This window comes from Prunus avium, chromosome 1 (assembly GCF_965620075.1).
Source record: "Prunus avium chromosome 1, drPruAviu1.hap1.1, whole genome shotgun sequence".
NCBI classification, from domain to species: Eukaryota; Viridiplantae; Streptophyta; class Magnoliopsida; order Rosales; family Rosaceae; genus Prunus; species Prunus avium.
Genome location: NC_142284.1, coordinates 53,498,977 through 53,513,696, shown reverse-complemented (window position 1 = coordinate 53,513,696; position 14,720 = coordinate 53,498,977). Strand labels below are relative to the sequence as shown.

At 38.3% G+C, this 14,720-nt stretch overlaps 5 protein-coding genes across 5 annotated transcripts; 3 read left to right on the top strand and 2 right to left on the bottom strand.

The window, feature by feature from the left end:
* Positions 1-3,449: 3,449 nt before the first annotated feature.
* LOC110769104 (DNA-directed RNA polymerase subunit beta) lies at positions 3,450-5,121 on the top strand. Its single transcript, XM_021973006.2, has 7 exons — positions 3,450-3,694; positions 3,845-3,887; positions 3,994-4,086; positions 4,192-4,254; positions 4,365-4,460; positions 4,619-4,696; positions 4,833-5,121. Exons 1-7 carry the CDS (start codon positions 3,543-3,545, stop codon positions 4,917-4,919), a joined length of 612 nt encoding a protein of 203 aa, XP_021828698.1. The 5' UTR covers positions 3,450-3,542; the 3' UTR covers positions 4,920-5,121.
* Positions 5,122-5,576: 455 nt separating this feature from the next.
* On the bottom strand, positions 5,577-7,830 carry LOC110769099 (Acyl-CoA N-acyltransferases (NAT) superfamily protein). Its single transcript, XM_021973001.2, has 3 exons — positions 7,575-7,830; positions 6,280-6,402; positions 5,577-5,973 (listed from the first exon to the last, which is right to left on the bottom strand). Exons 1-3 carry the CDS (start codon positions 7,726-7,728, stop codon positions 5,762-5,764), a joined length of 489 nt encoding a protein of 162 aa, XP_021828693.1. The 5' UTR covers positions 7,729-7,830; the 3' UTR covers positions 5,577-5,761.
* An 806-nt stretch (positions 7,831-8,636) lies between these two features.
* On the top strand, positions 8,637-10,463 carry LOC110769112 (FAD/NAD(P)-binding oxidoreductase family protein). Its single transcript, XM_021973017.2, has 3 exons — positions 8,637-9,031; positions 9,122-9,426; positions 9,497-10,463. Exons 1-3 carry the CDS (start codon positions 8,645-8,647, stop codon positions 10,206-10,208), a joined length of 1,404 nt encoding a protein of 467 aa, XP_021828709.2. The 5' UTR covers positions 8,637-8,644; the 3' UTR covers positions 10,209-10,463.
* Positions 10,464-10,472: 9 nt separating this feature from the next.
* Positions 10,473-12,108, bottom strand: LOC110769113 (ATPase, F0/V0 complex, subunit C protein). The gene is made up of 4 exons (XM_021973019.2): positions 11,855-12,108; positions 11,681-11,758; positions 11,044-11,214; positions 10,473-10,928 (listed from the first exon to the last, which is right to left on the bottom strand). The coding sequence occupies exons 1-4, from the start codon at positions 11,980-11,982 to the stop codon at positions 10,763-10,765; spliced, it is 543 nt and encodes a 180-aa protein (XP_021828711.1). The 5' UTR covers positions 11,983-12,108; the 3' UTR covers positions 10,473-10,762.
* A 562-nt stretch (positions 12,109-12,670) lies between these two features.
* On the top strand, positions 12,671-14,584 carry LOC110769111 (HXXXD-type acyl-transferase family protein). The gene is made up of 2 exons (XM_021973016.2): positions 12,671-13,175; positions 13,266-14,584. Exons 1-2 carry the CDS (start codon positions 12,753-12,755, stop codon positions 14,187-14,189), a joined length of 1,347 nt encoding a protein of 448 aa, XP_021828708.2. The 5' UTR covers positions 12,671-12,752; the 3' UTR covers positions 14,190-14,584.
* Positions 14,585-14,720: the final 136 nt, after the last annotated feature.

Here is a 14,720-nt window from a genome sequence, read left to right as displayed (position 1 = left end):
AGGATGATTATGAAATTGTCTAAAAACTACGAATGTTGACTAAAAACAAATATGATCAAAGAAAAGAGTTTTAAAAACCAATTTATAAAAGCACTAGGATTTCACCATCACCTAGCAATCCTATGACTTTTTACCAATTACTTATGATCTGCACATGCCACTTTGAAGGTTAGGTTTTCCTAATTTATATTCTACTTGGAACCTCCAACGTAGAACGTATATCTAACATGCAATCCGTCCAGACGTTCGGATCAAATATGAACATGAAAGACTCATTAAGTTTTGTGAAAACCCTTTGAAAAACCATGCAACCCTTAAGACGTGGTGTTCATCTTAAGTGAAATTACAATTATTAATCACAAGAAGCCAGTGTCAATTTCAGGGAACCTTCCGACCAAAATTGCATTCAATTACTTTTCTAAAGATCCTAATGGTGATCAGGCATTAAGACAATTAGATAGTTTAAAATAGTGATTAACAATTCAAAGTATGCATGCAATCAATCATAAGCAATTAAATAAAAATTACATATTCATGCTAAGGTTCAAGACTTCACCCTAGCAAAAGGGAAATTAGTTATGCATATTCATAATTAAAATCCAAGAAAATATCATTAAGAATGAAAAGAATGAAAACACCTTAAAGTTGTGAAAACTCCAAAACCCTAGCACGTTCAAAAGCTGAAAAAAGATCCCTAAATTTGCTGTGAAAAATAACTTAAATACCTCCTAAAACCTAGCTGCCCAATCTCCGCAAGGAAACTAGGTTAAAATAAAATAATATTAGGATATAAAGTCCAAATTGGATTAGGAGAATCTGCCCACAATCTGCCCAGCCACGTTTTGGCCTCAAATCTCCTCCAAATCCGGCCCAAGATAGCTTGTTTTAAAGATAAAAGCGTTCTGAACACTTCTCTAGAAGGCCATGAACCCATCTGAGGTCATCTTGGGCTCCAAAAACGCAATAAAAGCCCAAAACGTCACTATTCCAGCACCGTGCACTGCTCCTTTATTTTATTGCCAGAGAATAACCGCTTGGTAGAAAAATCTGAAATTTTGATACGATCAAGCTAAGTGACTAACGAACGTCCTCCAACTAGAATTACTCCAAAATTCATCCATTTGATTATGTTTTGCTCCAAAGGAAGTCGAAAGTCCTATATTGAAAATATAATTCAAAGTATCAAAATTCTTCCAAAATATTAACCAAAATATACTAAGAATAGGGTTAAATATATAATATAAAATATGCCCATCAAAATATGCATTGAGACATCCACCTTATATATAGATCATATCCCACCTACCACCACAATAGAGGGCTAGGATCAACTGCTACCTAACCATCCGGAATCTACCTACTACTGTACATTGAATCTAGACATGTGGGCTAAGAGATCTAGAGTGATCCATTCGACGGGCCGGGCCTTGAGCTTCTCTTGTGGGGCTTGACCTTCACAAATGGATCATCTAGGTTGACATGATAGTTGTTGAGTTGAGCCTTCAACATGCGAGTCATGACACTTGGAATGGGTAAATCTGCCTAAATCCCTTGGAATGGGTAAATATGCCTAAAGAAAAGTTGGTAAAGCAACTTTCGTTCAAAACAAAGTTGGTACTTTAAGACAAAAGTTGGTACTTCAAGACAAAATATAGTTAGCACATCAAGGAATAGAAATATAAAAATATACTATGGCAGACAATGTAATACTACATATAATATAATTATAATTAATCTAATTAATTAATTATAATCGGGCCAGGTCGAGCTTTTAAAGGGCTTAGAAATGAGGCCTAAGCCCTACATATTAGACTTTGGGTTGGGCTAAGCCAGCCCATTACTTTAGGCCGAGTAAGCCCACACATCAAAAAATCGAGCCAGGTTCGGGCTAGCCCATTGGGCCTAGACTTTATTTACAGGCCTAGTCAAGATTATATACATATCAGGAATGCTCAATCCAAACCCGACTCGTTTAATAAAAGTGTCATACATGGGTTGACCCGTTAAGTTCTCGTGTGGGTTTTAGGTCGTGTCAGGTTGACCCGCTAAGTGGTATCCACTAAAAGACATTAAAAAAAAAGTAAGATGAAGAATAAACAAATAAACGGGTTAGTGGGTTGGCGGGTTACACAGGTATTTTAGCGGGTTAAAGGTATTTAAGTGGGTTGGCGGGTTAACCCAAAACCCACCCATTTATTAAAAGGATCATGGCGGGTTGACATGAAAATGACCCGAATTTTAATTGTGCGTGTTGAACCCGCTAAATTCTCATGCGGGTTTCGAGTTGTGTAATGGGTTGTGCCCGAAATTGCCACCCCTAGTTTTTTTTAATAAAATTTTTATAAAGTTTATTTAGATTGATGAGGAATGACGATTCATATATTTCTTCTCTAATATTTTAGACCACCTCCTTATAAAAATTTTAGGAAGGAATTGAAAAAATACAATTCTAAAATAGGGAGACTTCTAGGAGCTTCTAAATATGAGGAGAGAGAAAAAAGTCATAGTGGCTCCCTATAATTTAATGATGCAGTATGATTGGTGTTGAAATTTTATAGAGAGCTCCTAAAATAGCTTTTGTGTGTTTTTAGCTAAAAAAAAATTAAGAGCATGATTTTGGATGTTCTTAGGCATCAACAGTGACAAGTGCTTATTGCCGAAACCTAAATTCATGTTAGCATTTAACAAAATTCTTAACGATCTTACTAATGAAAAAGATTGTGATAAATATTTTTGTAAGTTTGAATATGAGTTTTTAAGCTCCCCTCCTCTCTTCCTCCCATCTCCCATTCTCTCTTTCTCCATTCTCCTCTCTTCCCCCATTTTCAACGACATAAGGTTTCCCTTTTTTGTCTTCGCTTTGTTATGATTTTCCTCCACCCATCACAAGCTTCTGCGTCTCATCGTCAGATGTCCACCTGCATTTCATATTCAGATCTTCATACTATCCTTTTTGTGGTTTTTTTTTTTTATGTTTAGAATAAATCGCAAAGACTCTTTGGTTTTTATGTATAGTTTTCACCTCTATCTTTGTAGGAGTTTTCCACCTCTCTTTCGTGAGATTTTATTTGTATTGTTATGACTTGGTTTTTTCAAGATTTATATCTTTTTTATTGTTCTAAGTTTGCAATCTTAGTTGGGCTGCATATGGCAGAATTTTTGTTAGATAGCTTTGTTATTGTAATGACCATTTGTGGCTAGTTTGTATTGGCGATGCTAGTGACTTTTTTTTTGCTGAATTATGAATCCAATCCCAGAATTTCTCTAAAAAAAAATAGTTTGTAATTGAATTCGGGTACTAATATGAAATAATTATCAAGGTCGCGGATTTTATGTAGTTGAGTTTGAAAAAAATAAAAGTCATTGGTTCCAAGAGCTATTTTGTCACCATCAAACGGTGAATATCGAATCAGCCTCATCCTTAAACCCACCCTCCCCGCCTTTCCATTCCAATTTCCACCCATTTCCCTTTTTATACAGTTATACCGTACAGATTAGACTTTAGAAAGAGGAGAAGGAGATTTCTTTCCAGGCTTAAGACTATGTCGTTTTGCTCGTCCCTGTCATATCCCAACTCTCTGTTTCTCCTTTCCAAAACCAAACCTTTCTCTGCTGATATCAAACCTCCAACCGTCTCCCTCAGCTCTCGATTCAGAGCTTCTGCTGACGTTCCCGATTTCCTCTCAGCTGATTGGTTCTCTCTCTCTCTCTCTCTCTCTCTCTCTCTCTCTCTCTCTGTGAATTATTTAATGTTTAAATTCAAAGTTGATGTTGATGTTGATGTTAATTTTGATTTCAAGCTCTGCTTTGATATAATTTAGAGTTGATTATCTTTGAATTGCAGGCTAGAATCTCGCAAGAAGAAACCCTTTGGCCCCAGATTAAATGTAAGCATCTGATCATGCAAAAATGAGCACCACCACCATTTCACTGATTGATTTTTCTTTTCTTTTTAATTTAGCATGTTGTCAATCTATGTGACCTGTGCTCTAGTTTAGCGCAGAAGAAGTTGTTCAGCATCAGCTTGATGCCTTGAAGTACAACGACCAACCCCGTCAAGATTATGGCATCGAAGTTTTGTACAGGGTAAAGTTTCGTCATTTCTTCTGCTGGGCTGGCTTTATGTTTCATATCACACTGAACAACAGGGTGGTCTTTGAACTGACCTTTTTTTTTTCCCTTTGTTGATAGTTTGCGGGGTTTGATCCTTTTGAAAGGTCCACCTATTTTGGGCCATTCTTTGATTTGGGGCAGGTTGGTGCATTTTTGAATTTTTAATAGTTGTAGAGTTGTACACAATTGCTGATATGATATATTATAGCTAATACTTTTGATCTTGGTTGTCTGCTTCACTGTGAGTGCAGTTTGAACGATTTCGGCGGATTTTTCACCATTCGACCTATAGAGTGTTGCTAGGCCACAAGGAGAGGAAGATGTTGAGCAGTTTGTTTGTAGAGGAGGTATGAGTTGCTGTTCAGTGTGATGCGTGCATAATAATTTGAGCTCTTATATGTAGTGTAACTTTGAGCTATCTGTCATACTAGTCTTAAGTTTTCTGATGTTAACAGTAAATTTGTGTTTCTAATCAACTGTCATTGTTTAATGAACTGTGAACTAGAACCGATTCAAGCAGCGGGTTTGGATACGAGGAAGTCGTCCAGAGGAAGAAGAAATATTTCAGTTCACAATGGTTCAGGTTGGTGAATATGTATTGTTTATGATAATTGTCTCAAGGGAATAGGAGAGTGGTGAACATGTCTATGCAGGATAGGTATACTATGTGAACTATAATTATATCGTACCAGTTCTGATCTGTAGCTTGTTGTTGGCAGAGGGTTGGAGGTTCATGGGATGGTTATTGGCTGACGGAGAGTTTACTTCATGATGGAAATGCTTTTGCTGGCGGCTTGGCGTATTGAACATTCGATGCAGCTATTCGGACGATGGTCACTCTGAAGGAGGGAGGTCTGTTTATGCATGACATTTGCTCACCTACTTCCGACCTTAGAATTTGTACATGTGGAAGAATAAGCAAAGCTGTTGTAATATGTTGTAATTATAGTATTTCTGGTTGAACTTTGTAAATCATATATTGTATATTCAGTTCTATATGTTATGTTAGTAGGCAGCATATATTTTTCCTCGTAAAACAAAAGAATAATCAACGAGAGATATGGGCATTAATCCTTGTTGCTCAGGAGCTCTCAGTTCAGCAATTTATGTGCTACGTCTGAGTAGGATTCACAGACTTTAAATTCCACGGTCGTTGCAGAATTGCGAATCCAAGCAACTTCCTCATGAAGAACCAGAAGGGGTTTTCCAGATATCCAATTTTTTTTCCTCCCACTCAACATTTACAGATAAGTTGGATTGTAAAAGCGAAAACAACTTTGGCCCTTCAGCACTGTGGGAGGGTCTTGCCAACCTCTCTCTCCCACTCATGGTGGCTCAGGTCAAGATACAAGGCCACTGATGTTAGGGCCATTGCACACAGATAGTGGCGCATTACCTTAATAAAATGCTGAAATCACATACCTGGTCCAAATAAATTACAAAACTTTCAAGTGCTCGTAAGCTAATCCAATCATTAGAAGACATTCATTTCTCTTAAAATATAGCAGATTAACTGTTACATGATTCAGGCTTCCAACAAATGTTAGCAAAGTTTATAATTCTAAAAACTAGACAAAATCCAGCATAATTTAGAAATAACAGAGATCAAAATTTAATGTAACAACTCCCCATTGATAGCTTTGACATATTATTTCTTTGTCTGAGTAATATACTTGGTAAGGACATAGCAGTCTGGAGGGGTGATGTTTGTGTAGTAATTCTGGATGGTTTCCGTGATTTCAAACCCAAATTTCTTATAGAAGTTTATGGCGTCTTCATTGTTTGTCTGAACATGCAAGTAAATTTCAGAAATATTTTGCTTGGAGCTCAGATCAAGAGAATGGTTCAACAGCTTTTTACCTGCACAAATACCAGAAATTAGATCAGAAAACCTGCACATACTTGTAAGCGTCCAGATTAACCAAATTTTTACCGTACCACCAAAAAGTGTGAGGGATTTTTATTGACAACCTAATCTTAAATCAATTAGAAATTTCAAAGGCCACTCTACTGCATAACAAGTTGTATCCAGAAGACAAAGTTAAACAAAGGATGGTTCATGTATTTCGACCAAAGTCAAAACCAATAAACATGAATTTTTTGTTTCTCAAACAGAGCCCTACTGCCATACCAAAGTTATAAGAAGAAGAAACGTTGCTTGCTTACCAATGCCCAGCCCACGATATGGTGCTAAAACTCCCAGTGTCATGATGTACACACGGACAGCCCCACCTTCCTTCTTCTCAAGCCGGCATGCAATTGCACCAACACATATGTCACTGAAATATGCTGTATAAAAACAACAGCAGGAATTAAAATTTCAACATCCATAATTTTTATCAATTTGGCATCCACAAGAGAGCTAAGGATGGCAAATCCCCAGAATGATAAATTCAGGACATACCTAAACACAATAGGTTTGTAATTTTCTTTACATGTACCAGGTATATCAATCAATCTAATCTCCTAGACCACACATGCACCTTCATCAAGAAACTATAAGAAATTGACTTGGACAGCTCAGTCAATAAGCATGTTAAATGATAGTCCCACAATTGGTCCTTACACATACACATTGTGCACATATAGTTCATAACAGGATACCTTTGAAAATGCTCAAGCCACTGTCCCACCCACTTCTTCATTCATGAGTTCTGACAAGTGTAGAAAAGGTAATGACCTTCTTTGCAAGTCTAATATAAGAGGACATACAACAGCAGTCCTTCCTAAAATCAAGCGGGCGTATTAAAAAACCAGCACTACAAAAATTTATTAGGGTAATAGATTACGAAAACAAACAAAACTCGTAAATGAAGACATTTTAACTTTCAAATCTTCTTTTTCTTTTATTGAGTAACCTTTCTGATTAAGAATTTGTGGGACAGTTAATCACTCGAGTACCTCATATGATGCTGCACATATGTAGTTCCTCGCGGTTTTTTGAGAACATCAACAAGGAGAAACAAGTAGACTCTTGACTCACAAATATATCGAACCAAGCATTACTACACATATCTAAACTATCCCAAATTCCTGATAAAACAATAACTATCCATTCCCCATTTACTTGAAGGCCCCCCAGTGCACTGAGTGTGTTATAAGTAAAATAGTACATTTGTGTCATCAACATTCTTCAAAAGTGTAGCATTTTCATATGCAAAGAGCTAAAAGCCAATATTTTCTAACACACGCCATAATTTTTAAATAAGCATAAGCAAATCAAACAACAAAGATTACAGACTACGCACAGTGGAAAAAAGCCACGAAATACACAAACACACAGTAATTGGAGCATAGTTACAAGCTCAAATGATAGAAGCCAATCAAAGCTTTACAAATAAACGAGAACTATGAGAGATTTCAAGGCATTTTGCGTCAAAAAGCTATATTGGTAACACGAAATAAGCGAAACCCAGAAAAAATTATGAAAAAATAAGCAAGACCCAGAAGCGTAGCTCAACCTAGTTTGGTGAAATCGCCAGAAGCGAGGGCATCGGCGTAGTACTTGTCGTTGTAGCGAACTGGGAAGAGAGCAGTGTTGAGCTTCTTCAGCTGCATCACGTTCTTGTCCCTCAGTCCGTCCAGTGAGCTTTGGACCTCACGCCCAGCCCCCATTTCTCCACAGATACTTTCACTTACAGAGAAGAAAAGCACAGAGAGGGTTTTGCGCACAGAGAGAAGGGGAGTGAGGGGAGGGGGCGGATTTGTAATTTTGGACGGACAGCGTATCTTTGGGTTTATGTAGTGGTCCGGGCGGACCTGGCCAGGGCCTAACTGGTAAAAGTATGAGATTCAAGCCCATTAACATATCTCTAAATGTATGCGGTTTTTATTTTTTGGTTTTTTCTTTTTGTTACGAACTTTAAAAAAAAATTATATATTTAATTGGGTGCCACACGTAAATCCTTTCGGCTCGTTGTTGTGGGTATGCCCTAGCGCTGCTGGTGAGAGTAGCCAATCTCCTTCTAAACTTTTTTTCATTAAAATATATATATATATATATATATATATATTATATATTAAACCACAATTGGCTAACAAGTCTAGCCTAGTGAAAAAAGGTTTTGATTTGTAGACAAGTGGTCTCAGATTTGAAACTCCATGACATTTTAGTAATGTGTGTGAAAAAACCATCTTCCCCTACCTAACTTTGACCAAAACTGAACAATTATCATTAGTTAGATTTATACTTGAGACTTCTTTCAATAAAGTGAAAACTATGTACCACAGTATCAAAATATATTATCATTTTTACGGGTAAAATTTCCACAAACTTCATATCATTATTCTGCATTATCTGTTACATTTTCTTCATCAATCTATTTCATGTTCAATATTATTTCTTTTTTCCTAGTAAGGACCATAAACATAACTCCACAAATATCTGGCCTCTAGAAAACCATCTTCTCATGTGAGGCCATATGATTTTCTTGTAGTGTTCCTACTGTCTTTTAGTCGCAACCAACTTTCTTCAATTCACCAAAAACAAGAGATTAAAAAAAAAGAATATAAAAAAAGAACCCTCCTCTAGATGGAGAGAGAGACACTTCCAACTTTCTTCAATTCACCCAAAAAAAAACAGATAAGAGAGAGAGAGAGAGAGAGAGAGAGAGAGAGAGAGAGAGAGAGAGAGAACACTGTGGCCTCTCTCTCGAGAGAGAAGAGAGAGATGACTGATCAGAAGAAAAAGCCCAAGGCAGTGATAGTGGGAGGGAGCATAGCAGGGGTATCATGCGCACACACGCTCATATTAGCTGGGTGGGATGTTGTGGTGGTAGAGAAATCATATGCAGCCCCAACTGGAAGCCCAACTGGGGCAGGACTTGGCCTTGACCCTCTGGCTCTAAAACTCATTCAGTCATGGATCAAAGAGCCTGAGCTTCTCAACAAGGCCACTCTATCCCTCACAATTGATCAGGTACAAACTTCAATTAATTCCCAATTCAATCTTGTTATATTGCAATTTTACAAGTTTCCTAGTTCAGAAATTTTTTTTTTTGCTATGTAGAATGATGCAATAGATGGTGAGAAAAAGGTAAAATGGACATTAACTAGAGATGAGGACTTCAACTGTAGAGCAGCACATTGGGCTGACCTACATGCCCTTCTGTACAAAGCTCTACCACCAAACTTGTTTCTCTGGGGTCACCATTTCCTATCTTTCTCCGTTTCTAGTGACAAGGGTTCAGTTAAAGTGAAGGCCGCAGCTCATCAAATGAATGAGATCATCGAAATCGTTGGCGATTTGCTTGTTGCTGCAGATGGGTGCCTCTCCTCTATCCGCCAAAGTTTTGTCCCTGACCATAAACTGAGGTTTGTGAATGTCAACCCTTTTCATGAAAAAGTGTATATTTTATGGTATTGATTATAAATGATTTTGTAGGTATTCAGGTTATTCTGCATGGAGAGGCGTTCTTGATTTTTCAGGAAATGAGAATTCAGAAACCATAATTGGCATCCGGAAGGCATACCCTGAACTTGGGAAGTGCTTGTACTTTGGGTTAGGTTCTGGAAGTCACACTGTGCTATATGAGCTTTTGAACCAGAGGCTCAATTGGATTTGGTATGTCCACCAACCAGAGCCTGATCTGAAGCGTAACTCGATGACCACGAAAGCAAGCAGTGACACGATCCAGAATATGCACAAAGAAGCAGAGAAGGTGTGGCTTCCAGAGTTTGTGAGAGTGATCAAAGAAACTAGGGAGCCTTTCATCAATGCCATATATGACAGTGAACCTTTGGAACAAATCTACTGGGACAATGTGGTACTAGTTGGAGACGCAGCTCATCCCACAACTCCTCATGCTGTAAGAAGCACGAATATGTCGGTATTAGATGCTGCAGTGCTAGGCCAATGCCTGAAGAAGTGGGGAGCACAAAATTTGCAATCAGCTCTTGAAGAATATCAGTCAATTCGCCTACCAGTTGTATCCAAACAAGTCTTGCACGCAAGGCGAATGGGTCGGATTAAACAAGGCCTGGTTCTTCCTGATCGACCGTCTTTTGACCCCAAGACTGCTAGTTCAGAGGAATGCCAAGAGCTTCAACAGAGACTCATGCCCTTTTTCAGTGATGTTCCTGCCATACTACTTTGATTAAAATGTTACGCTCCTGGAAATCATCAAGATAGATTGTTCTTCCTCTGCTTCTGAGAGCTTCAACAGAAGAATAGCATACCTTATTGTATTTAATTTGATGCAACGCAGCCAATAGGGAATGATCTCTGTTTGAGCACTGTTGTTCAATCTTTGTACATGCATTATTCTGTTCAAACTATTTATAGAAGAAAAAAAACAAGGTTCATCTGATATGAAAAAAAATTAGATACAGAAATAAATCAGCTTCTTTCAGAGAGGTGGTTTTCACAAAAAATCATTACGTTATTAATTCAGAACTAAGATAATACGGTCTACCACCATGAATGAGGCAATGCTTAACTCATCCTTATACAATATAGAACAACCAGCTCTCCCACAAACTCATTCCCATCAGATTAAATACAGCCTAAGATTGATACAAGTGGGCAAAATAATATTTCCACAGTAGTTTGAACATTCCTATCACTAATGATGAAAAGCACAAAATACAGAAATTCATTTGCGCACATAACATGGTAATGTGTTGCCAAGTTCTACTGATCAACAAATTATCATTTCGAAGGCCATGTTGCTTGAGCTGACATTATGATTCCCACAATCACTCCAAACAATCCAAGTGCGCTGCCAAAGATCTCAATCACAAGGATCTTCACAAAAAGTGAAGAGTTTTGGGCATCAGACAATGCGCAGCTGCTTCCAATGATTCCCACACATAAACTGCCACAGAAACAAAATCCATATCAAAATCATCATATTGCAAGAACCACAGAATTTTTTTGAGACTCCATAAAGAAAAACAACAAAAGTGAGAAACGAGGCTAAAGATATCAACCCGCAGACAAGGTTTGCAAAGCCCACGATAATCCCAGAGGCGAAGATAGCATATCCAGCTCTAAGAGACTCAGGTGCATATATCTTTGATGCTGGGACATTCTCCAACTTCGTTTGTAGAATAATCGCAACAATAACACCATATATAGCAACAGCTTCACAAAAGATTACACTGATACAACAGATGTATCCCATCGAAGTTAGTCCTTAACGTCAGACTTACGAATGTATAATCAGTGCTATGTTTAAGTCAAAAATTCAACGTACATCATTCACTATAAAGAAAACTTCTAACAAAAATGGCAGTGAGCTTGAAGTGAAAGAAGATAACAAAACTTCACACATTGGTATGAAGAAACAGTATTGAGGGGTGTTTTGAATAGATAGCACAATTCTCCATACACCAATCAATTAACCAAGCTAGTTATATAAGTGATTGCCAAAAACAATTAGAACCATTTCTCAATTAAGACTAGACATCCACTATCAAATCCAATTACTGGGATATCACTTCAGATCATCATAATTACCTCAATTTCTGGGATTTTCATTTTACTTTATAAGTTTGTGAATCGAAAAGCAGAGGTTAAACAAACATGTAATGGAGAAATTGTGTTAAATTTCATAGAAATCATTACCTAATGAGATTCTTAGAAGTGATACGAGGGGCCTTGATTGCTGCACCGATCAAACTGCTGCCAGTGATATAAATCCCCCTAATTTCCACACAATAATTTCCATAATTTAATACCAACTTCAAAAATTAAAACTTTAATTAAGAAATGAAGATAGGGCAAGGGAAAGAGAAGAACCAGGCGGCGCCAAGAACAGAGACGCCGATGGCAACGGCGATTCCGATGGCGGAGAATGTGTACGGAGAGATCTGGACTAGGGCGCGCGCCCATGAGCTCGAGTAACCCACCACTACTGCACCTGACATCTTCGAAAACCCTTCTTCTGCTTCTGGTTCTTCTTCTGGGTATTAGAGGGAGGGTTTCTGATCTGATCGGTGTGAGATATTGTGATATGAGAAATTGAGGAGGAGAGGGATGGAGATGTGTGTCACACGTGCTCTGTGCGCGCGTGTTTCTCTTCCAGTCACTTATGCTTACTGGGCTGTTATTTTGGGTCTGGATTTAAAAGCCAAGAGGACTTTTACAATTGGGCTTCTAAACGACGACTTAATGGTTTTTGGGAAATTTCCTAGATGGTTCTTATTTTCTCATTTATTCTTTTACATGGATCTCAAAAATATAAAAGTTAAAAGAATTTATCTTTAATAAGGGGTTTGAAGGAGGGTTTCATATCCACCATCAAATCAAACAAGGAAAATTCTATAGTTGTATACTTCATTGTAATTATTTTGATAGTCTTTTATTACTTTTGAAATAACTATTATGATTGTCTTCAAAGACCCATCTGCCATGTCATGTCATAATTTTACTTTCCCTTGTCAAAGTTTCTTCAACAACAAAAAAGAGAGAGAGAGAGAGAGGCAACAAAAACAGAGTTCATTATGCAAAGGCAAACCTGCCAACAAGATATTAGTTTTTTAACTGGATCACGAGAATCTCATTTCCCCCAATACACGAGAGTTTGTTTTTTCTGGTTCCTCTATGCATGGACCCTTCAACCTTCCTTCATCTCTAACTTGCAACCGATAAATAAGAGCCTTGATCATCATCGGAAATCCCAAGCCAGATCCTAGCAATGGCCGAGATCATCACAATCATTTGCAAACGCACCGTAGTGAGTACAAAGCCAGTCCAAGCAGGAAAAAGCTACCCCTTATCCGCCCTTGACCGCCATATGGAACACAACCATCTTAGGATGGTCTTGTATTACCCATCAATGGGTGCCCCAACAGAGCCTGGTGAGATCACAGGGAGGCTCAGAGAGTCCCTCGCCGTCACGCTTACGCATTTCCCGATCGTTACGGGGCGGTTGCAGAAGAATGACAATGATCAGTGGATGATCAAGTGCAATGATGCTGGTGTGAGAATGCTGGAAGCTAAGGCCAAAGGGAGTTTGGAGGAGTGGCTAAGAAATGTGGATAGGGACAAGGAGCTTATGCTTGTTTATTGGGAGGAAATGTACCATAAGCCTTACTTTTGGTCCACATTTTATGTTCAGGTTGATATATTATATAATTATATTGACATTTCAACAATATAACATTTTTTCGTAATATCATCGATAGTTTCTTTATTTTCTTGTGTGCAGATTACTGAATTTGAGGATGGTGGATTGGCAATTGGGCTAAGTTGCACTCATCTCCTTGCAGATCCTACTTGTGCCACCATGTTCATCAAGGCTTGGGCCGACATCACCTTTCCAGGCAAAATGATGAGTCCTCCATTTTTCTATCCATTGCCGCCGCGGAGTCCCGGCAACACAAGGCCCAACCACAAGCCCTATAATTCATTGATCAACCACTACAAAGCCTCCATCAACAAGTCCATTGATCTTGTAGACAAAAAGCACACAACTGTTAGTTTTGGTTTTTCGGACAACATGGTTCAGGCCTGCATGGAAAGGGCCCAGCCCAATGGTGCAAATGACAGATCAAGCCCATCACCATTTGAGGCCCTGGCTGGGCTATTTTGGGTCTGTATTAGTAAGGTCAAAGGAGTGAGAAATGGGCTTATTGACATGTCCATATTTATGGATGTGAGAAAGGTTTTGGGGTTGGACAAGGGCTTCTTTGGAAATAGCATGGTTTATAATAAGGTCCCTCTAGAGAGTTCCCAAGAAAATAGTCTATCACAAGCTGCAACTTCTATAGGTGAAGTTGTAGCAAAAATGGACAATGAGGGAATCATGGATTTGATCGAATGGCTTCAATGCAACGATTACCAAACTCCTTCGTTGATGAACAGCTGCGATCTCATTTGTGCTAGCTTAGAAGCTGTGGACCCGTTTTCAACAATTTTTGAAGATGGGATTGCACCGATTCATGTTTCGTGTTATATTGAGCCGGTGCTAGGATTAGGGAAAGTCCTGATCCTTCCGGCGAAACCCAGTGAGGGCCAACTAAGTAGGGTGGTGATGGTTACACTTCCGCGTGATGAGGTAATCAAATTATGTGAAGACGATCTTATTTTACAACTCTCTCCAACCCTCTTGATGGATTTGAACAAAACCTAGCTGGGTTTCTTAGTACAATACAAGGGTTGCACTATATCCCAACAAAAATTGAGTTTCAAAGTCAATGGCCAGAATTTAATTTAGTACTATCTATGTGAGCATCAAATGTATACAAATGGCTGTGACAAGCCGTCCAATTATGTATGTTTATGTTTATTTTCTTCAATTCTTGTTCTGATTTTGTACCCTTGATAGGAGGCTTGTATTCATCATGGTGGTGACAAGCCGTCCAAGTAAACCCATCAAAAGTGGACACATTTCATGCTACCACAAAACCTTCAATTTCCCAGACCACTGGACATTACTGTTAAACATGTCATAGGATAGTCGTAGAATGGAAAACATGTACTATTTTATTAAACATCCGCCCACCAATTTCCTTTTTTGTTGTTGTATTTTTTGTATTTTTAGCATTTTGGCATTAGAATATATTTAGCACCTCACAATTCATTGTTCTCTTCCATATTTCCAAACTTGATTGTGTCCCCTCATCCAATCTTTAGCAGAAGCTCCCAAAGCATGACGTGTATG